At 40.5% G+C, this 23,405-nt stretch overlaps 1 protein-coding gene across 2 annotated transcripts; it reads right to left on the reverse strand.

Moving 5' to 3' along the window:
* Nucleotides 1-1,660: 1,660 nt before the first annotated feature.
* On the reverse strand, nt 1,661-15,806 carry LOC108240799 (RNA-binding motif, single-stranded-interacting protein 1). Of its 2 annotated transcripts, none has more exons than XM_017424568.2 (13): nt 15,506-15,806; nt 13,768-13,946; nt 11,665-11,723; nt 10,657-10,748; nt 8,217-8,374; nt 6,598-6,677; nt 5,965-6,080; nt 5,245-5,294; nt 5,061-5,148; nt 4,796-4,846; nt 4,150-4,260; nt 3,945-4,022; nt 1,661-3,858 (listed from the first exon to the last, which is right to left on the reverse strand). In XM_017424568.2, the coding sequence occupies exons 1-13, from the start codon at nt 15,554-15,556 to the stop codon at nt 3,787-3,789; spliced, it is 1,185 nt and encodes a 394-aa protein (XP_017280057.1). In that variant the 5' UTR covers nt 15,557-15,806; the 3' UTR covers nt 1,661-3,786. The 2 variants fall into 2 exon arrangements, with proteins under 2 accessions (XP_017280057.1, XP_017280058.1); XM_017424569.2 differs by having other exon boundaries at nt 13,768-13,986.
* Nucleotides 15,807-23,405: the final 7,599 nt, after the last annotated feature.

The raw sequence follows: 23,405 nt of genomic DNA on the forward strand, positions 1-23,405 counted from the left end.
TTTGGTGATTTTAGCTTTTCAACTACTGCTTTGTTTTATCTTAGATTCTAGCTACTATTTTGCTAATATTAAGTTTTACCTATTGTTTTGCTGTTTGGGCTTTTAGCTGCTATTTGTCAGTCTTAGCTTTTAGCTACTGTTTTGACAGTCTTAGTCTTTAGCTACAGCCAAATTTTGCCCTCATAGATTCTGTTTTTGCTGATTTTAGCTACAGTTTTGGCTGTTAGGTACTGTTTTACCAGTCTTGGCATTTAGCTACTGTATTTCCAAATTTGTGCCCCTTTAGCTACTGCTGATATTAGTTTTTAGCTACTGTTTCTGCTGATTTTAACTCGAACAGTTGAGCCAAGTCATTCCGAGCTCAGCGTTCATCCAGGTGGGACTGATTGTGCAGCTGATTGCTTTTGTCTTCTGCAGTGAGCGTTTTGCATCTGCCTGGTTTCATGCATATTAACACAACGCTGCCTGAATAAAAGGCCCCAGAAAGCAGGTGAAAGCAGGTCCCTGCACATAAGCAGCACGAACGTGGGAGGCCTGAAGCCGCAGTAAACAAGGGGAGGGAAGGCCTGTTATTAAAAGGGGAAAGGAAGGCTTTTAACTCCACTGTTTGCAGGCGCATGTGGCACAAACACAGACAGCTGGAGCGCGAGTTTTGCTCCTCGTCTGGAGCTCGTGGCGTCCCGTAGGGTGGCACAACACTCCGCAGGGTACCGAGGGGGACCCATCTGCCTTGGAGAGGCCCGCTCACAGACGGCTATATCCGAGCAATTAGAGCGTCCCCATGCTCTCGCCCCGCACCGTCTCCTCCGATGCCCAAACCCACCCTGTCCAGGCCACGAATGTTGTCAGAAATACCATGTGACCGTGTTGATACGGGACCTACCGGGTCTTCAATCTTCTGGGTTGAAAGCAAAGTCGTTGAGAAATGCTGAACAGAACAAAGCAGCTGAAACACACTTAAAAGTTGTTTTTTTTTTTTACTGTTATCAGCTTTAATACCTCAGGAACATGTGGGAAAACTAGTTAGTTGATATGCTTTTCTTTTTATACTTAGAGAGTTCCACTTTAAGCAAGGGAGTGGAAATGTCTAAAGTAGAACAAAGGTCAAATCAGTGAAGACTGCTTTCTGGAAAACAAAGAGTAAAACGGCTTTGACAGCTGCTGGACTGAAGAAAAATGTAAACACGTACTCTTTTATTTCAGCTTTTGCGCTAATCTTTATGTCTTTAGTTCCAAATAAAAAAAAGATTTAAAAACTGGACCAGGAATATTTTTGCTTGTAATATGTTTGCATTCGCTGTTTGTTTCTGGAAAGAATGAAAATGAAAAATGAATCAAACTGTTTCAAGAAGGGCCGTTCTTTAACGCATCCATTCTAGGATGGCTTTTTTCTTTTTTCTTCTGAAAAACACCTACTGAATGTGAGAAACAAAGTGAGAGACAGCTTTGAATTTCAGCCCTCTGAAACTGCCGCCAAGTTTTAGTGACATCAAGCATTTTCTAAACAATTGTTTGGCTGAAGAAAAAGCAAAAAGAAAGAAAAGAAAAAACAGGAAGAAATCACAATTTTTGTTTAGCGGAGCAAGGTCAGTTAAAACAGAATACCGGAGTCATCGTAAAACCATAAATACTTAAAAAAAAAGACTAAAATTACAACAAATTAAAACAAGATTTCTGGTTTTTATTCAAAAAAAAAAATAATATCAACAGAATAAATTTGGCAACAATCTACTCAGAGAAGAAGGGGGAAAAAAAACAACATTTGAGCTGTAAAACAAACTTTATAAAACAAAACCAAACAAAACAAACAGCGGAAGAGAGATTCCTTGAACTGTACATACGAGTCACCTTTGGTAAATGTGGCACAAATTAAAAAAAAAAAAAGTAACTTTAATAGCTTTTCCTCAAGCTGTCGGTACAAAAATCTTCATAAGTTAGAACATTTTCACACAACTTACTGAATGTTCAGCGTGGCGGGTGGTTTTAGGAGCCGATTTTCTTTGAAGCACCTCTTTAGCTCTTGGCCCAGACTATGGCACTTGGTTCAGACACCACTTAGCAGCATAAACCTCACAACGACAGTATCACTCGTCAGTCTCAGGCATCACAAGGAAGTCTCAAGTATAATCATAGTGGCCGTCACGTTTCCTGCACGTCCCAGGAAACCAGAAACAGAGTCTGCTTTTTTAGACCAATCCTAGACAAAAAAAATAAATCAATAACATTTCTTTTAAAAAAAACAAAACAAAGCTTGGTTGTTCCTGTAGTTTAAATCTGCCTCTTCGGTCTCCTGCTATAGAAGAGGCTACGAAACACAAATTGCAAAACAAAACAGAAGATTAATAGGTTTGAGGAAAAGTAAACAGCTGTATGTGGCCAGCTCCTGAGTGTGGTATTTGGTCTGAAAGGGGTGGGCTGAACCTGCTAACCCGACCCAATATGGAGGAGAAAGAAAACTGAGGTAGATAACTGGTCTGACCGAAGACCAGGACGAATCACAAGCTCACGGGAGGACGTGCTGCTTGAACTTTGTTTTTGTTTTTTCGTCATGAAACAGAATATCATTTTAGATTCATCTGTTCTTTGACCATTTCCTAATATGTCCATTTTACTTTCCTGTTATGAAAGTGGCACTTGTTTTAATCCTTCCTTCTGCACTAATATCTAAGAAAACGGCACGTTTACAAAAAGAAAAAAGGCACACTGTCTGTCCAAACTGAACTAGTTTGCAGAGACTCTAACATCCTGGTTAAAGAGTCAAATGGTGACAAACCTTCTGACTATATTTGGTAAAGGAGGTTTGTTTCCTGTCAAAGAGCGAGGCAATATAAAATACACACATTCATCACGTTTTACCTTAAACTGACTTGTTCCTTTTTTTTCTCCCCACAATAAACATGGTTTTGTTTTGTTTACACATCCTATGAAAAGAGCAATGAACATCACCTCAAATGCAAAAGCAAAAAAAAAAAAAATAGTTTTTACCTCACGAGGTTTAATTTAAACAATTCTAAAATACTAAGATTTCTAAAAAGGCAAGATTTAAAATGCAGTCTCAAAAATTCGGACCCATTCCAACATCCACAAAGTGTAGTCTTTACCTAAATAAATATTCAATTCCATAATTCAAACCATTTGTTCGAAGATTTTTCTGTGTCTGTTTTAGTCTTGAGAAAGAAGAGCGCACAGTTTTTATTCGTCCTCAAATGTCGACGTCGCGCCGGGCTTTTACTGCTCGTCTTCTGCTCTGTGGAGCTCTGCGTTCAAACCATGGAGGAGGATTTCACTCAGACGGGAAGATCATTCATTTTCAAAGAGAGAAAAAGTCACCTTACAAGGAAACGACACTGAACACTTCACCATAGCAACACACACACTCACACACACACACACACAAGGCGAGCACAAAACATTTTCAAAATGTCTGGCAAAAAAACCCAAAAAAACAAACAAAATGAAAGATTAAAAAAAAATAAAAATAAAAATCAAGAAAAGACAAGAGGACTTATTTACAACTAGTCACTTTGCACAGCTAGTCACATGGTTTTTTCTTCTTGTATCCTGTGGCAACCCCTTTGTAAAAAATTAAAACATTTTCTAGTATGAAAATAAAACTTTTCTTTTTTTTTTCTTTAAATAAAATACGAATCATTTGATGAACTCTCTGAACAGCCTGGAAAAAGTCTCACTTAAACTTTTACAAAAACTTTCAAAAAAACAACAGTAAAAAGGTTCCTTAGCGTCCACTGGATTCGCGGACATGATTGTCCAGCTGTTGCCTCGCCTCTACTTGCTCTGTTGGTAGGAATAAGGGGAATGATTGCCGGATGAGTCGACTTGTGACTGAACTCCATTTTCCTGGAACAAAACACGAAACGGATCATTTGCTACTGCTGCTTTCATCAAGCTTTTGTTCTAGATGAAGAGAACAGTTTTACGCTCACCTCCACAGGAACGCTTGTCTGCATGTGTGTGTACTGTGGGATATATGCTCCTTGCAAAGCTGTGTTTGCAGCCATATACTGCAGGAAGAGAGAGAAACATGCAGAATATAGCCATGATTTATGCATTTTGGAGTTTACTGAGCCACTTTATTATTATTCTGTTATTAGAAAAGATTCTTTCTGATAATATGCAAAGTTCTCTCACCGTTCCTGCACCGCCCAGAGTGAGGTGACTCATCTGCTGAGCCAGAGGAGCCATCATGGAAGCCGGCTGCAGTGACACAGACGGGTCCATAGAGGGCGATATTACCGCACCCTTTAAGAACAGAGAGAGAAGGAGGAGAGGATCAAATTCACTGCCGCAAATACAAAGCCTCAGATCACCACAAAGGAATATTTGTCTATATAAAAAAAAAAAAAACAAACATGTGAAATCCATTATATCGGAGTTTTAAATGAAATCCGGTTTCTGAACATCAGGCGGAGATAACCTGAGTAATCTAAAGTCAACCGCCAAGCAAGCTGTCTGCGAGCATCTTGGCTGGCCTGGTGCATCAGGCAGTGTTTCCTCATCTAATGGCTCATTTCCAAAGAAAAAACGGCTCCTCTCTCAATTCAGAGCCATCTGCTATAAAATATTAAGCATCTGTCATTACAGGCGCTCATCTGTAAAGAGTTGTTTTTACATTCCTGCACAGACGGTTAAGTTCTTTAGTTTCGCCCCATGCATATACCATCCATACTGAGTCTGTCTGTTTACAGGAAAATGGTTCAGTTCTGTTGCAGTCACACAGGGGAAATATTTAGGAAGAATAATAGTAAAGAGGGAAGAGATGAGATGTTGCTCTTACCGGATGCTGCATGATGTAGGGTTGATGAGGCACCCAGGAAGGGTTCTGCACCTGGAACACCAACAAACAGAACGTGTAAAAAAAAACAAAAAAAAAACAGATGATCACATGCTGCTGTGGACAATACAGAAGCACAACAGGGCCTTTTGTCTCACAAATACATGTCTTTGTTTCAGAAGCCCAATCAGTTTCGGTTAAGGAAAACAAGGATTTCTTGCTTTATGATCCAAACAGTTTATCACCAGCCGAAGAGATGGATCCAAACCTGATATGCTGAAACCGGAGACATGTAGGGAGACATGGACGTCTGAGCGATCATCCTGCTCGAAATACTGTAAGGTGCAGGAAAGAATCTGGACACACAAGAATCAGAGGATTTTTATAAACTTAACTAGTCTAACGCACATCATGTAACAGCAGAGCAACTGTTTGGCGTTAATTCGATTTACCCATTTTGCATAGCAGCTGTACTGGGGTCATATGTCAGGGTCATTCCAGCCTGGGACAGAAGCAAATCACAAGTTTAGCCTCTTCATCGAAGTTTACTGGACTACAGCCACGTAAACCACAGATAGCACCAAAGGCTATCTGTTATAAACACATAAACAGAGATGATCTTGGACAGAAGACAGGAGATATAGACCATAAAGTGCCACTACTAATAAAAAGGTAATCTGTCTTCAGCCAATAATGCTACCAGTCCTTATGATAAAGTCTACCAGGAATGGAGGCAGTAGGTGCAGTTTGTGCAGAATGAAATGTTGTCATGCTTATGTACTGGGAAATTGTTGTGAATGAGCTAAAAATGTTTCTTTTTTTTTTTTTTTCTCTTTTCCTGTAAGTCCCTGGCGACTCCGAGACTGCCTCACACCAGTTTCTCTTCCTTTTTCTGTTTGAGAGAGTCTGTTTTCTGCAGCAGAGTCAACTTTCTATCAAGCAGTTTGATCTAGAGATTACATTTTAAAGACAGTTACATTTTCCAGACAGAGTTAAACCCTTCTGAAGCCCTAAACGGGTTTAGCAAATTGTGCTAATCCTTTAAAAGAACTCTTGAAAAGTGTAAATGTTTTCAGTGCGTGTACGTGTCTGTAACTTTTAACGGCGCCTAAAGACTTGAGGTTTGTCTTTTATTTCTGCTGCTTCTAACTCCATCCTGCCCCCTCTCTTACCAATCGGGAGTCGCCGTCCCTCAGCCAGCCGCGGCCATTCTGGCCAAATTTATTTTGACTTTGTCTCTTTTTCTGTCCGCCATCGGCAAACTTGCACAAAAGTGGCTCAGATGGTGCTACGGAGAGAGAGAAAGAGAGAGTAAACAACATTAAATAGCATCATCACACATATTGTTGTCTGTCTTTCAGGCTACAAAGCCAGAGAGTGCAGATATATTAACCAGCCAGGGAACTGAGACCTGCAATTTGGCAGCTGTGGAGCTGTAATCCTCTCCCGGTCCTAAAGGAGGCAAGGCCAGCAGAGACTATTTCAGTCTGATAATCCAATTAAAAAGCTTAGAGAGGGAGCGGAGGCCGCACTGGGCTGCTTTCTCTCAGTGCCTTTGTCTTTGCTCTGCCACTTCGGGCTGAGCGCATGTGATCTCTTCACCACCAGACTCACTGACTCCTGTTGGACGCATTAATCATCTGGACAACCACTTCATCCCTCTGATACATCTCCACCCATTAGGAGAGCTCAAACTAAAGCCACCAAAAAAAAACTGCTTTCTTTCAGGTATATTTCCCTACCACTGCATTGTAGGCTACACTTCTATATGACGTAATTAGATCTGTATCATAAAACATTCTTACCTGGAACACCTGCAGGTGTTTTGATGAACTTTCCGTTAAACTGAGAAATTACTGCTTCACATTTTTCAGTTGACTCCATTCTGCAGATATAAATAGAGACACACAGAGTGCAGCTACATCAGCGGTAACTCCAGCAACGAGAGCAAACAGTTCCTGCTTCCTGTGCACCTTTGGTGGAACAGTTTCTGCATCATAAAAAAAAAAAAAAAGATTTTATCGCCCTGTCCATACGGCGCACGCAGAACATTGCGCAACGTATCGGTTTGCAGACTTTGCCACTGAGCCCCGTGCATTGTGTGAGGGCACAATGGCAAAGACGCACACCTTTTTTCGAGCACGCCCAGATAAAAACATTCCTATGGAGCACGGTGATTTTTGTTTTATCAGTCATAGTCTTTGGCTTTGTTTGTTAGGTCAGTAAAATGTCAGGTTATACGAGTACAACTGCCAGAAACCAGCGTTACATCCTATAATTAAATCTGCAACTCACCGTGAAACAAATTTTTAACATAGTTTTCTATTGTGTGGTATTGTCACTACTGTATTTAAATCGGCACCACATGATTCTGTATTTTTACATGCCTAAGCTGGGAGAAAGGAAGACTCCCTCTTGTCTTTTTTCCCGGCCCTGGCGTTGCTTCTACTACACTGGTCTCTTGCTGTTTATCGTTTAAAAATGGCCTTGAAGCAATCTAAAGCGTCGCTCTGAACCAGTCCCAAGTGCTCCTCCTGGCAGTCTGGGGGAAAAACCCTGGTCAAACCACGCTTGAGACTGCAGCGTGTTTAATCATATAGAATGTCAGTCAAGTCAGGCACACGGCTAGCGGGGGCTTCGTGATGACAGTAAGATGGTCGTTGTACAATTCACGTGCCTCAGAAGCACTCCACTTGCAATTTGTTCTCTGTTCTTGCAGGGCGTGCTGCCATAATCATCAAATTCTTCCTTCTCCTTCCTCTCTGCCGTTTCAGGCTGTTCCCTCTCCGGAGTCGCAGCAGACTTTACCATTGCTCCCTTCTTCCTGGGGGCCATTTCATAACATTCGAACCGAGACTTTCTTCAAAAAAAAAACAACATACATATAAACAATGTTCATCAGTCGAAAGAGAGATGAGATGTGCTGCAGACACCCACTGCTCGCTTTGCATCACACGTCAGTCAGTCGTGATTATCACAGACTAACTACTTTCTGTACAAGTGCAGCCTGTACTCCTGGCACGCAAGACTTGCTTAATTGCAGGTCGCACACATTCCTCACGTGTATCAAACATACATTTTTTCAGGGCTGATGTCACGGATGTTCCACGCCTCGAGCGAGTCAGGCATGAAACTTGTACATGACAGGTACTCGTGTCGGTATAATTTCTCTGACATTTTGTCGGCGATCACCCCCACGTCCTGGCTGCGAGCTATCGATCCCTGAGATCTGTGCGTGTCAAAAATACACGGGGATGGTTGTGAGCTCGGCTTAACAAATGTCCTACAAAGGACAAGGAAAGCTGTCACTGCAGACAGATATAATTTATTTCATTTAACTGTACTCTTGTGTCATATAATAGACGTTTCTATGGAACTATTATGGTAAAGTTTGACTCAATAAATGACAAAAAAAAAATCCAACCTTGCAAAGCCCACTCCTCTGCTGACTCCGCCTGAGTCCCTCAAGATCCGAGTGGATATAACTTGACCGAACTGCTTCAGCATGTTCTCCAGTTCCTGCTCATCCATAGACAACGGTAAGTTGGAGATGTAGAGGTTTGTTGGGTCTTGTTCTTGTTGCTGCACGATGAGAAGAAAATAAAAAATGGAGGTGAAGGGATTAATTTAGCGTCGGGAAAATGCAAACGCATTTATAGTTCAAATGTCACGTTCATGATGGCGTTAATTATGTGTGAAACAGGAGCAGGAAGCAAGACTGGAAACTCCACATCACTTATACCTAGAAATGCCTGCTCATTTATTAGACGTCCTGTAAGAGAACTGTGACTACTCGGGACTTCAGGTCTTAAAGAGTCGGCGACAAGAAGAGATTAACATGCAGCCCGTGGAGCCCAGAGGCTCTTTTCAGCTGACTTCCTGCTGATTTTTCACAGCATCAGCACAAACACGAGCCGTGGTTATGGCTCTGTGTGGAGAGGTTTTAACTTTACTATTCACTGGTGTTGTGGTGTTTCGAGTCAACAAAAAGCATCTGTTTGACTGCAGAAAAATAACACAAAATCAACACATAAAGGGCAATAAAGAGAGGTGAAGTAAATACTCAAACATAAAACTATTTTTTTCTTCAACTTTCAGGCCTTTGGTGGTGGAGCTGAGTTTTCATCCAGCTTGGAGAGTATTAAACAACCCATAATGAGGAAAAACACGAGATTTACAATAACAGAAAGGTGACTTTTCTGCTCCATTTAGTCATAGCCTTTTTAAACTTAACTTAGCAAGTAGAAAAAGTCATAGTTTTCATGAAGTGTTGTAATTCACTGGAGCTTTAGGCTAAATTATCACGTTTTATCGATGATAACAGCTCATCTTGTCGCCAAGGACACAAGAAACTCTTATCTGGTCATTTCTAACCACCTGCCTTTGAAACAGTAATGAGACTTCTTGAGGGTTTCTGGTTTGGTTAAGAAAAAAAAAAAAACCCAAAGAAACAAAAATAAAACAGGAAAAACGACCGAACAAGCTCCTTCAACCACGGGAATGAAACATAAAAGTCTCAGGCTCCGTAATGGCGGTTACCGTCAACAATAAAACAACAAACTTGAACATAAACTTCTGTATTTAAAATCTAAACACAAAAGCGTAGGAGGCCATCTTATGAAACCCCTGACCGCATTTCATTGTTTGAAATGCGGTCAGGGGCCGTTGCTTTCTGCCACAAAGGAACCAATTTCCCCCCCCCCAAACTCGCTCCTGTTACCATAACAACGTACAATTATTTACTTTCTTTTCTGCAAAATCCCTTTAATGTAGCTCTCTTTCATTCCATATCTAATCTTAATTTGACAATAACAGACTTTGTAAAATTTTTATCTGGGCTTAAATGTAAGATACGTGTGTTAATGACTTAAATATATATTTCCAACCCAACCAAAGCCGTCCTGTCTGACAGATTTTTGCTCTGTTGCTATTCATGTCAGTAATGTTTGGCTTCCTCAGTCTTCGAGTGCTTCTCTAAATGTTCAGCAGAGCAAAGAAAAACCGGCTGCTGAGTTTTGTTCCCAACACTCTGAGCTCCTCTGTCTTCGTCGCTCTTCAAGAAATCCCCGCAAAGCTTTGAAAAATCTTTGAGGACTCCATCCAGCTGCAGTTTGAAAGCTTCAATATTCCCACCAGCATGTTTCACAGTGACAATAAGAAACCTTAGTATTGCAGTGAGAAAACTAATAAAATAATTTTTTTTAAAAAGCCTCAGCTAAGTGTGCAGCAGGAGGAAAGGCTGGAGGTGGAACAATTTAAAGACAGAAGGGTCTGTGATCGCACATTTTACAGATTAACAACTTCAAAATCAAGTTTGATGCGCCTAAACTCCAAAACCCCACACAAACCTGAGCGTATACGCACTGATAATTACTGATCCGGTTAAAACAGATCATAATCACACTGACTGAATGTGAAGAAGTACCTTCTATAACTCGGCCCCTTTTTTCCCCTGCAGAGACGTCCTTTAAAACAATTATCAATAAAGCCGGAGCTGCAAACACGTACAGGACTGACACGCGAGCTGCGACAAACCGACTGACGTTTGAGAAGAAACAGCTGCCAGTTTCTCAATAAATGCAGTGCTGAGCTTACATTTAAAAATTGATATAGTTCCGTAGAAAAATATGAGCAAATATTCACGACGCAGCCCATTTCTTCATGACTCAACTCTGTGAGTCACTGATGAGCTTAGACACTAATAGTTGTGCAGAATACACCCTACGAGTCAAGGATTCCTGCCCTGCTCTTTAATTCTCCAAGGATTAAGTTTAAATTGCCTGCCCAACCGGCTGGAGGGCGGCAGCGTCGCTGTGTGACCTGTATGTATTTGATATCCGGATTAGCCTGTAATGAATCCTTACCTTTGCCATCTGAGCCTGGACGCCGTTGCTCTTCAGGGCGGACACGGCCTTCTGAGCTGCAGCGGGGCTGTCGAAATCCACAAACCCATAACCTGAGGGGACATGCAGCACGCTCAGTGGTAGAAGCTCAGCGCTGCGCGTTCGCTTACGTGCTTTAAGTTTTTCTTTATGAAATATTAAAGGTTACTTGTATAGGTGTGCTTTGTTTGTGTGTGTGAGTGAAAGTCAAAGCCAAAAACAGCTGAGGATGCAGAAACCGGCAGCTCAGGTCCGCTCTTTGTCCTGTGGGGTCCAAACAGGGTGCGCATATATACTTTGGCCTCTACTGCGCTTGTTATATTTAACCTACTTAAAATGAGTTATGCTGAATGTATCAGAGGTCTCTGAGAGAAAGAAATAAAGGTCACCCTGTTACTAAAAGTTAAAAGTGACCCTTAATTTAGCTATGATTAAAATACTTATTAAGGATAATAAGGATGGGGAATGTTGTTATATTTAAGATCACACAAGGTTGTTCCTAAAGCCATCTATGAGGTCTATTTAAAAATTCAGTGAGAGCATTACAGGGTCTTTAAGGGTGTCCCCTTTCACTGAGAGCCTTTTATTAACTGGCATCTGCGTAATCCCGAGGAGAGTGACAAAGCAATCTCCAAATCTCATCGCTACTACAGAGAGTCAGTAAGTTCCTCTTTGTCAGGAGAAGGGCAGCTCACTGGAACCGAACCATGACGGACCATGTCACTCAGCAGGAAAAGGAAACGTTGGGCACTTCTACCCAGGAAGCTTTAACAAGAGCGAAACACAAACAGACGAGGGCTGCGGCTTAAAATAACAGCAGCCCGCACATCTGCTTCCTGATTTGGCCCGATCACCTGAAACCACAGGTCTCATGAAGAATTCGGGACATCCATCCAACTGTGAGGGGAACTTAAAAGGACGTGACTCTGTGTTCTCTGACACACACAGGAAGGACACAAGAGAAGCAGAACGTCACACGCACACACACACCTTTGCACTTATTTGTAGCCTTGTCCAGGATGGCCTTCGTCGACACGATTTTGCCGTACCTAAGACGAGGACAGAAAGGAGAAGTTTTGTAAGCAGGGCCGCGCACCAGCCGCAGCCAGTTATAAAACACTCGCAGAGGGAGGATTGAGCAACAATCCATGACATCACTGCGAAAATATGAGAAACAGGAAGTGGTTTCTATGTGGAGCTGAGGAGCTGAAAACCCCCAGTGTGTGTACAAAACACTAATCTCAACCAGTCCTTTTTTTTTTTTCATTGAGCCAAACTACACCAAGCGTATCAAACTTTATCAAAGAAAAAATAAAAGCCCCTTCTATGAAGAGCTGAGTTAGTTTGGAACCAACTTGGCAAAACCCTGTACTTTCAGGATAATCAAAAGCTATTTACTTTTCATATGATGAGAAATCTAAACAAAACGGTTTATTTTTGACATTAAAAGATGTCTTCCATTGGTTTCTCACAGACAGCTGATTATAAGGCTGGGCAAACAACTACCTCAGAAAAGCACAGACAGTCAAAAGTCCCTGATCTTGTTTATGTTGTTGCCATAGTTTCAACAGAACTGGTAAAGGACTACACAGAATAAAGTGCAGTGCTTATGATAACATCTGAAAGCACCAACGAGAACATTTAAAAGAACAACACTACCATTTCTCTAAGGACATTTAATGGAGAATCTGCAGAACCGGATTATTAAATACTAAAAATAGCATTTTTTTTAAAATCCTTCATAGATTAAGTAATTATCTTGTAAAGTAAATAATTTCCACAACAGCCTGAGCACAGATAAGTTTTCAAACTGCGCCAGAGTTTTTAATCTCAAGGTTCATAACAAACCTTCGTCTTTTGACCTGATCAAAGCGGATCACTGATACAAGCCACAAACGGACGTTGCAGAGCAGAACCAGAGGGAAATTTCAGTCAGGGATTATGGTGGATACTAAACCAGGTGAAAGAGCGTGAACTTGTGACCCGTCTGTCTTCTGAACTCTGATCTCAGTTCGTGCAAGCAAAGGGCACTTTGGGCTCTTGCAGCCCCTTCGACGATCCCTGTTCATTTGTGCCATACAGGAAGCTGCTGAACACCACTTCAAGTTCATATAATAGGATGTTTTAGAAATCCTGAATGCAAAAGATAATAACAATCAATGAAGTCCCCCCCCACCCCCACCTCTGTCTCTCTCGGTTTCACAGGAAATGGTAAAACATGGTCTTTGATAAAAGCCCTGTGACACACATCAAACCAAGTCAAACATTACATTCATAGCAACTGAAATTGTTCTTTGTTTTTTTTTAAACTTTAGTATCCAAAGTTGTCACATTTCAGAATCCATCAACCATTTATAGTTTCAGGACAAACACGTCTTTAAGGTCAAACATTTTACAGAATGAGCATCGGGGTAGACCTGTTGAAATTTGCAGTAAAAAAAAAGAAAGAAAAAGAATGCAGCGGAAACTGTCCTTCTCCTATTTTGTGTTATATTTGACACAAGGCTTCAGAATAAAAGGAAATGAAATTTCTGAGGAACTTTTGTGGTCCCTCTATTTAACATATGTATGTGAAGCTATCAGCGCAGTGATTATTTTCTTTAATTTGCACATATGATTTAGAAAACATTTCCCCTTTTCTCAAGGACGTCTATTTTTTCTTTTTACTTTCTACCAGAGTTTCTCCCCAATAGCTCTTTTGTGCACGCTGGTAATAGCTAATTGCCCTCATTAGGCTGCCATTGCTCCCCTTTGGTGTTTTGGACAAACCGAACAGGCAGCTCAGTCTTATATCAGTGTCACACTCTAGTTAGGCTCCGTTCTGTTGGCTCAGCAGCAGATAAACTTTGACACCCATCCTTCTACCTCTGAGCTTTCACACACAACACTGGTGCGCAGCAAAACCGCATCACGTCCAGTTTTAGAGTTCTCTGCGAAGGGAGCCGATCATCCATCTTCCATTTAACCTTTTGGCTCTCCAGTTTACGTCGGTAAGTGGCGTTCACGACAAACTGACACTGAACAAGTTTAATAAGAAAGCAAACAAACAAAACTACAACAGCTCATAAGGATTAGAGGAAGTGTGGTACTCACGGCTGACAGAGTTTGACCAGGTCATGATCTGTGGTTGAAGGGGGCAGGCCTCGGATGTAGAGGTTTGTTTTGCTGAGATGTTCCCAGCCTCCGGTGCTGCTGCTGCTGCTCGTGTTGGTGCTGCTGTTGGTGCTCGGGCTGGGCGGAGCCATGGGGTGGGACAGCGGCACAGCAGGTGGCTGGAGAGGGTAACGAATACAACGGGAGTCAACTTTAAATCTACATGGAGAGGAAAGTGAGTCATTGAGTAATTTCATTGCGGCTTCGACGGCCAAACCGAGACATTTGTTTGAAGCCAAAGCGTCACATTTCTGAAAGACACTCAAATGTGGGCACAAAAATCTGCCTGAACGTGGCACGTTTCTGTCCCCATCACGCTTTAACGGTCCGCAGAAAGGGGTCCATGTTGGCATTGCTTTACTGTCTTAATGTCTATACATTAAATAAGCAACTCCTCTTCTGTGTTATTGCACAAGCCTCTCTATCCAACGCTTCTGTCGCGTGCATCTTTGTGCTTTACGTTCACAACAACCCAAATACCTTCATCTGACAAGGATTTATCATTTCCCTTACTATCTGACACCGCTGACCTCCCCCGTCACCCTCCTCCTTCCCTGACGAATCCCAAGGCGAGAGGAAGCTGCTGGAATCCCAAGCATGAAGTGGTGATAGGATTGAGCAACCCAAGTCAGGACTTCAGCCTAGAGGATCTTCTCCCGTGACCCCACTGGTCAACTGCCTCACATGCCTTCAGCGTGAAACAAGTCTGACCAACAGTGGCTTTAGGTGACTCAAGATTATTTGCTCCGTCGCTCACCTTCCCAATAAATAGAAAAGTCTGAATAATGCTTCATTAAAGTTTCATGTCAACCAGAAAGTTGAGCCTCAATTTTTTTTATTCCCACCCCCAAGTTTGTGATTTAGGAATGGCATTGTTTGTGTGTGCTCCTGCCAGACTCTGAGAGGGAGGGGGATTTTGTTTTCGTGCAGCTGCCTGCCCGGCAGCTCAGAAACAAGCAGCCCTGTGAGAGCCCGAGACATGGAGAGGATGGCATCTTATCAGCCAGCTCCAGACCAGCAGAGCCGTCACAGTCTCTCCGGAAATACACACAGGGTTTCCAGTAACAGGCCTCGCCCAATGCAGCTCCACGGCCACAGGATAACAACCTGAGGAGTGCAGAATCAATGTGCCTATGCAAATGTCTCAATTAAACAAAGTCCTTCACATCTGCAGGCAATTCACACACAGTGAGTCCGTGTTCAGTCAGTGAAATGATGTGCAGTAATAACACACAGATGATTAATAATGCACACCAAACACCCAGAGAGGAGCGGGCAAATGAATGGTTTGTTTGGACTGAAAGTAAAGTTGCTTAAACAGGAATCAACCAAGGCTCCAGATCACCAGGCTAACAGAAACTGTTTACCTTTTTGGCTAAGTGATGCTAATAATGGTTAGCTCATAATTCAAAAACATTTATTGTGATGGGAAGCTGTGGGAGACAGAGTGTCCTCGTCTGCTTGTCTATCCCAGACATCAGTCCGAGAACCAGGACTCATTCACAGTCATCCTTTTACATCGTGAACAACAAAACAAATGCGCAACAATGCAGTATTTCTTTTCTTTTTAGCGAACATGAAGTTATTTCAGCGCTGTCGGGCACACCAATTTTTGCGACTTTCTGACTTAGCTTAGAGAGCGACTTTAATGTCTGGGTTTTAATGAGTTTATATTCACCTGCTTGCGATATGGAGTCCTTAGGAGGTTGCCAGTATTTGCAAAAATCATTCTCGCTCGGGGATAGTTTCACGTGAATACAAAAAAAGGAAAAATCACGAAATACATGAAACTCCGCGCACAAGTTGGAAACTGATAGTGAAAGATGTCCTGTTTATTCCGTCAAAAGAACGAAACATACGTCTCTGTCCATACTTGCTGGATACATATCCTTGTTAGACTATTCGGTAACCAAAAAAAAAAAAAAAAAAAACCGCGTATATCGTCCCAACTTCGGTCGCCCAGCCCTGTTAGTCTGACTGGCGGCTTCATTGATTTGCAGTCACCGCTGCCCGGACCGACGCTGCTGCCGTGGGGCAAACCATTTTGCGTCTTTTGTAGGGGGTCGAACCTTTGGGCGAGGTTACCAAAAACCTAAATAACTTATATATAGCTTATATATTTTATGATAAATAGGATTTTTAATAAGGTACAAATCGCGTACTGACAGTTAATAATGTTTCAAATGTCTTTGTAAAGAAAACACAAGATCACAAAACGCGTTGTCCCCCTGCGATCCTGATAGTTCAATAAAGGGTGCATACCAAACGTTCCAGTGTGTCTAAGGTGGTCCAGGATTTGAAGAGATAGTAAAACCTTTTTTTCTTCATTAAAAAAAAAAAGTAGGATAGGTGTTATTTGCATAAAGTACTAATGTAACAACGGACCTAATGTGCTTAAAGAGGCCCTAAAAGAAGACACATACATGCCTGGAAAGCTAATAATTATCTGAGTTTCATCTTTTTTTTTAACTTTTTAAAATCTGTTTTTCAAGAGACAGACTAGATGTATACGAGTGCATGACAGACTCTTATAAAATGCATATGCATTTATGTAATTTAATTTGCCACAGAGAAGCAGCTTAAGTAGATAACAGCAGAAAAGTGTTTCTATCCTGATGCAAAGACCGGTCAGTAGACGCACTGATTTTCAACCTAACTAATATAAACAGTTGGCAGTACAGTAATGACTTTCAACTAGGTTTTCAAACACAATTCAAACTGATTGTGTTGTTATTATTTGTAAAATATATTGTTTTTATTTTCAGCACTTTACACGTCTACTTCCGTTGTGCATGTTGGTGTGGACAGAACGTGGCAAACGTGGCAGTAAAATCCTCTGGAAATAGATCCATATTTGGGTTGAAACTCCACAGGGAAATTGGGAAAATATGTTCGCCGGCTTTGTTCATGAACCAAGCCTTAAAGAGCCACATGGATGCGGGCTAAAAATTTGCTGGAAGAGGCGGCTTCTATAATGGATTTTGCCCTGCACGACCCTCTTTATGTGAGTGATGGTTGGTTGTGGGCATAAAATGTGTGCAAGTGTTTCTTTATTGGAGCAGGCAAAATGGGGCTATAAATCAAAGGCAATTTAACACCTTCTGATTAGAAAACCAATATTGTTCCGCTTTTATGCTCCCTCTAAACAGTTTCTTTGGAGGTCAGCTGTCTGATCAGTTCATCAAACTACGTCGGCGCAAAAAAAAGGAGCGAAAACATTTGAGGGATGCTGTGTATAGAGGCGTTTAATAATAGTGACTGAAACGATCCCCATGAGCCCGCTGTGACACCATTGAACCTGTAATGAACAGTTCAGCTCATTTAGGTGTAAGCCAACCTAAATGAAACAAAAGGTCACTCGTCTTGTAGAGAAGTTCATTAGGCCAACAGGAGCCATTAGGTCAGACATTAGAGGAAAGGGATTGAAGTCTGATTCAGCTCTTTTTATCCAGGATGTTGGGGGCTGGGCGGGTCAGGGTAGCCAGAGAGGCACTCAAATCACCTTTTACAAGACTGAAAGAAAAGGTTATCTCTGATACAAGCCTTTGCAAAACTAAAATAAACCCCATTCATGGGAAAACAATTAGAACTGCAATCCACACCACCATTCACACTTAGATTATATTTAATATTTTAAGATAAATCCCTAAAATGAGTTGAACACCGCACAAAGAAGGTTTTTTTTTAAATATAAAATAGCAATGGAAGAACAGTCAGTAGGGTGCGTATCGTTTCCCTTGAAGGAGATCTTCGTAGATCATAATGGCGCTTTTGATTGCACACACACAACTGCTAAAACAAGCACAAACATGCATGTTTGGAAAGATTACAAGATTACCGAGACACAAACCCATTCACACAAAGACACACAAGCTTGAACTCACTCACACACACTGGGTATTTCCAAAGGAAATTATTAAGCAAGGTTATACTAAGGCACTGTGCTACTTTGCTACTTGCTCTTGCTCTTCCATGAACTCGTGAAAACACAACTCAGTCAGTAAACGAGTAAATGAAAAAAATTAAAAAACGTGTTGTTCTCTTCTCTCCTCACAAAGAACAACAACAACAGTGCTGACAGTCTCACAGCTCAGCCTGAAAGAGGCTTCTCTGTCCTGGTGGTTCAGCTTGCTGGGTTTAAAATGATTACGGATGCTTTAAATTTCATGGTAGAATAAAAGGTTTGGAGGGGCTAAATTAGTCACACAAAAACTAAAGGCCTAGCCAGAGTTTGAAACTGAGATGATCTACTTTTGAAAAATAAAATTTTTGCTTTTCTGCACTTAATAATAAAAGGTCTCGCAAAATCTCTTAGTGTTTGTTGGTATTTACAGACTGGACCTCCTTTGGTTTGAACCTAAGAACTGTGGTTACAGTCTGCTTGAACACCTTTTGGAAATTTGGCAAAAAAGACGGCACATTCCCACAGTTCCTGGCTGAAACAGATGAAAATAAAACTACATATGCTACACATTGCATTGATTTGTTTTACTACAACTACTGTGTTTTTTATGTAAAATAATCATCATATCGTTAGTTTCAAAGTTTGTCAGTTTTATTCAAGCTGAATAGTTATGTAAATAAGATGAATTAAACCACATCAGTAAAACTGGTTTCACATTCAGTTCTTTCTTTCACTTCCGAAGAATCATCACAAAGTGGTCTTTAATGGATCCACACTTTGGCTGGTGGTTCAGCTCACTTTCATTCAAAAAGAGTCTACAAAGAAAGGTTTTGTGATAACTAAGAAATACTTTGCACATCATGGTTGAGCTAATTATAAACTGTAAGGTTCTTTCAGACTTCATTGTAGTTTCTCATCATGTGATGCGTTAATCAACTTGAATACCTGAATACATTTAAGGTAATTCTCTGGTCTGGCTCAATGTTTCTCTCTCCAGAGAGAAGCTGCCTGAAAAAAAAAACAATATGTTGAGTGCAGAAAACTAGCACGACTGTCACTAAAAGAGAATTTAACTATACATAAAAAAAGTTTTTTACCTCGTTCTACAATACAGTATTTCATACACTGTCTTCTTTTGCATCTTAGCTTCTAAAACAGTCCTCTCCTGTACAAATCTGTTGGGCTTTCATTCACATTAGCCCCAGATATATTTGGCACATATTTGGAAGCTTTCTGACGAATTAGAAATAGCTTGAGGAAGGGTTTCATTGCGGAACTCGGACAAATGTCAAATTGTCCCACAAGGCTACTGTGAGCACAAAGGCAGCTCTCTGAGGCTTGACTCTGACATAAAAAGCAGTAGTGCCCCAGGGTGGTTTCATTGTGAACATTTTGCTGCCTGGCAACTCTCCAAACTTTATTGTAAACATTGTGTATGCTGGTGCTCGGCTTTGACATAATGCCATTGTCCACACTGTCACTGCAGCAGTGAATGCATTCACCTGACAATAAAGTTTGAAGTCCACTTTAATGGAAGGAGCCTAAAAAACTCATTTTAACCAATGTAATATATATTTGCCTAAATTTTAAAGATTGAACTTTGTCTTAAAATGATCGATTAGTAAAACAAAGTCAACTTATTGTGTCATTTGGATAATTCTGAGTGCAAAATTATAAATATTTTTTGCCTCTTTATCCCAAGAGGCATGTTTTGTCCGACGCCAACGCAGCAGCTACGAACCAGAATAAACTGGTTTTATGTTTTATGAATTTTAGCCCAAAAAGTCTGTTAAACAATGAACCTCATTGTCAGACTTTCTTTGGTTTTAGAGTCGTATAACTAAAATAATCAAGGGACTTTCCAAACCCTTTTTTAACCTCTTTCACTGTCGCAGTTCGTTTTGCTGCATTTGCACTGCACTCTTTTAAAAGCCTCTTTGCATACGAGAAGAAACACTTTGAAAGGTATAAAGAAAAACAGTTTAAAGCAAGAATGGGTGCATGTTTGTTTAATATTTGTTGTCAGCAAGTAGATATGAGTATATTGGTCAAGATAAACCGGAAACGTTGGTCAATGGGAAACATCTCGCTGATTTTGAGGTAAATAGAAAGCAGGTCAGAAACAAGATTTGTTATTAACAGAGCAACTTATAAAAGGCAAAGGCAAGTTTTGAACCTGCGACCTTCTTGCTGCGAGGCAACAGTGTTAACCCACCTGTGTCACCCTACAGCACTTCAAGAAGCCCTAATTTGAGATGTACTGAGGTTGTGTTGCCTTGTGGTCAGATGAATCATTGTTTAACACTTACATTGAATTATTCTCCAGTTGGTCACTTTAAATGCTCTAGCATTTGTGTTATTATGAGCAAATGCAGCATGACATCTACAAATATTAAAACAAAACAAAACATTTAAACAGCCTCCTAAGATATGCAACATCCTGGTTTTTGGTTTGCAGACACTGGGGGTACTAATATTGTTGTTATTTGAACTATTCCTATCAAGTATTTGGTATTAAAATGTTGACATCATATTTTTTTGAGCTGATTCTGACATTGAAATAGCATTTTATTCACAGGATGATCAAGTTTTGATGTCTGACAAAGTATTCATTACTGTAAAAATTAAAATAAATATAGGCCTAAAGTCAAATAAGCTAAAATCTACCATTAGAAAATGTTTTGCCTCCATTTTTGTGGCTGTAAAATCAGATATTAAAAGTGGTGCAAATATATATTGCCAAGTTATGTCAGTCAGGTTTTTGAAGAAAGGTAGTGGCAGAAGTTAGCTTCCTTCATGTTTACTATCTTGTAATTTTCTTTTATTGAGACATTTGCTGGTTAGTTTTATGTTTACAGGAAAAGGGAGAGACCCTCCTCAGGCTATCAATCAGGAAATTCCTTAAGCACACAGGAAGACTTAGGAAACTATGAGAAGGATGGGTGTGAAAACAAAATCCTTTAGTCTGGAACAGATCTTTAAAAATCCTGTACAGCTGACAGTCTGAAAAGACCCTGTACAAACCACCCATATATATCAACTTTATAATAATCCCAGAGCTGTCGTATCTACTTTTGGACTTTCAAACCAATCCCCATCACCTCCCTTTTCAAATAACTAAAAGACCTCGAGGCAAAAGCTGTCACCAAAACAGTACCGTTTGCAGCTCTGCTTTCACACATTTTAAGGAAAAAGAAAAACACATTGCATCACTTCAATGTGAGATCAGTCTTATAATTAAATTATGAGTCACAGTACAGTTGAGATGATGTATCGGTTTCTTTTTGCATACTTCTCCTTGATGTCATGCATGTTGGTGCCATTATTATTTTACTTTCCCCTCAGAGTTTGTGCATCCATTTCTAGCCAGCTTTTTTCTCATTCTCTTTCACCTCCCTCTGGGCTCCTGAAATCTGATCTGCTGTTTCTCCTCGCATTCTTCCTCTCCCCTCCTCCCATGTGCATGCCAGAGTCCTCAGCTCTGCCCTCTGTCAGACTTTAGGTTTCTGCAGACCTACAGCGGATTGTTTATTCTGCTGGACACGGAGGAAACATGGATGGACCCTTCATTGGCTTGAGATTTACCGCTGAGCCAGGCCTCTGAAATAATGGGGTTTGACTGCTTGGGGACTTTGGGTTGATACATGATGATACAATAATCCAGAGAAACAATGACCTACATAATGGATGCATAAAATTTTACATACTGAGGTAATCATGAAGAGACATCATCTTTGCATAAAATGATGAGTTTAAAGTTATAGCAGATATAAAAATGTTTCAGAAAACAGTTTCTCAACCTAAAATAACCTTTCTGCTAATTTTAGCAGAAACTAAACATCCACAGTATGTCCATTTTAAAGCGATAGATCAGATCTTTTGAAGTGGAGTTCTGTGGATGATATGAATAAAAAATATATTACATATTCACATGGAAAGCAATAGTTATTTGCAAGTGCAAACAGTAGTAGCTGTAGCGCTGCCAATGCACACATAAGGCAAATATTATAATATTTCTGTTAACCATGTAATGTGAAACTGACTGTTAGGTAAAGGTTTATAAAATAGTGTTCACATAAACCACAATGAAACTTTTGAGATGGTAAATGTGGTAAGATAGCAGCAATCCACTTTAGCCTTCGCCAAATAATATTAGCTTGTCAGAATTCAACTTTATTTCTCCAGACTGATATCATTCAAAGAGCTATCTACAACAGGTAAGATATTTTTTGTTCATAACATTGCCACAGAGCCTCAATTTAAAACAAATATCTGAACTATCCCTTTCAGAGGGCCACATAAATCTCTGTAGGTTTCATGGTGACAGGGTTTAAAACAAACACCACGCAGCAGTGCAATCCTCTTCCTTCTGCATGTGGCTGAGTAAAGTACAAATATTGAGGCTTCACAATACAGGAAATGCACTTGTTGATGGAAAATCAAGATAAAGGATAAACATACACACACGCACACACCTTTCAGGCTATGTGCTCACAGTAATGCTTGCTGGATGTTTGTAGAGGCAATTGTGTGTGGAAGAGTAAAGAAAGTTTACTGAGTTCAAAGTTTCGAGGAAACAGAAAGAAATCAACCAGAGCAAAAAAAATTTACGAGAGATAGGATCCAAAGATTTGTCTCTCTGCTCTCTTTCATGTGAACTATTTTAAGTTTTTAATGATTGCATTGCAGGTAATTTATTATTTTTTAAATCACTTAATGTGTTTAAGAGTCAGAGTGACAGAATTTCCTTCTTAAGTAAATAGGAACAAAGACAGAATTGTGAACCCAATAGAAAGAGAAAATGGTAATTGAGGTAAATGATTGTGTGGTCATTGAAATGACTCATTTGCCTCAGTCAGTGTTCAGTTCAGTAACATCAGGGCTTATCACCACACCACAGGCTGAGTGACAATTTTCTTTCCTGGAACCACAAGACCAGGGTTGTATCAGACTTCCACAAGTTCAAAGCGACCTTGAGAACAAAAAAAGAAATACGTGAAACCCTGACGGTGTCCTGAGGTTCTTTTAGAGGAAGCCAAAGTTTGAATTTGGGTAGTTTGTGGCGGCTCGGGTCTGCAAGTCATTCTCGGCAGGAGCAGAGGTTGAGGTTGGAATGTCAGCTGGGGTCAGAGATGAAAAACTCGGTAAAGGGACTCGGGGGAAATGACTGCAAGAGGAGGCTGATCACTGAACCCCCACCACCACCTTCCTACGATAAACAGGTCACATGAAGGTCTGCACTAACTCAGCTCGATGACAGAGACAAGAAATGCTTTTTCATTTGGGGACACTTTTAAAATGACTCAGGAAACTCAACACTCATGTTCTCCCTGTGTATAATAGAAAAACTAAAAGGAAGCTTGGTTCTAACACAAGCAATCCCAAAAAAAGCCCAGTTCCTTAAAGAAAAAAAAAGAAACACGCCTGTTAGAATTTCTCAGATTATACCAGCATTGGGAAATATGTTCATGTTAAATCAGAAAGTAAGAAATACTAATCCATATGTACAATAAAACAACTGCAGTACTATGATAAAGACCATGCATTTTCTTTACATCAAAAAGTCACTCTTAGCTGCCCTCTACTGGTTCAACTTTGAGGACTCAGATTATCTGAATTTTGCTTTGAGCAGCCTAGTCATGGTCACATTTACAAAAGGCCAGGCTAGATTCAA

Source organism: Kryptolebias marmoratus, linkage group LG6, assembly GCF_001649575.2.
Source record: "Kryptolebias marmoratus isolate JLee-2015 linkage group LG6, ASM164957v2, whole genome shotgun sequence".
Classification (NCBI taxonomy): domain Eukaryota; kingdom Metazoa; phylum Chordata; class Actinopteri; order Cyprinodontiformes; family Rivulidae; genus Kryptolebias; species Kryptolebias marmoratus.

Bases quoted from the DNA above. Each gene is read 5' to 3' on its own strand.
- LOC108240799 (XM_017424568.2), bottom strand. From the start codon at position 15,556: ATGATTTTTGCAAATACTGGCAACCTCCTAAGGACTCCATATCGCAAG. The intron at 10,749-11,664 runs GTGTGTGTGTGC...ATGTCCCCTCAG, and splicing joins GGCTACAAATAAGTGCAAAG to GTTATGGGTTTGTGGATTTC. The intron at 8,375-10,656 runs GTAAGGATTCAT...CTCATCGTGCAG, and splicing joins TCCAGGCTCAGATGGCAAAG to CAACAAGAACAAGACCCAAC.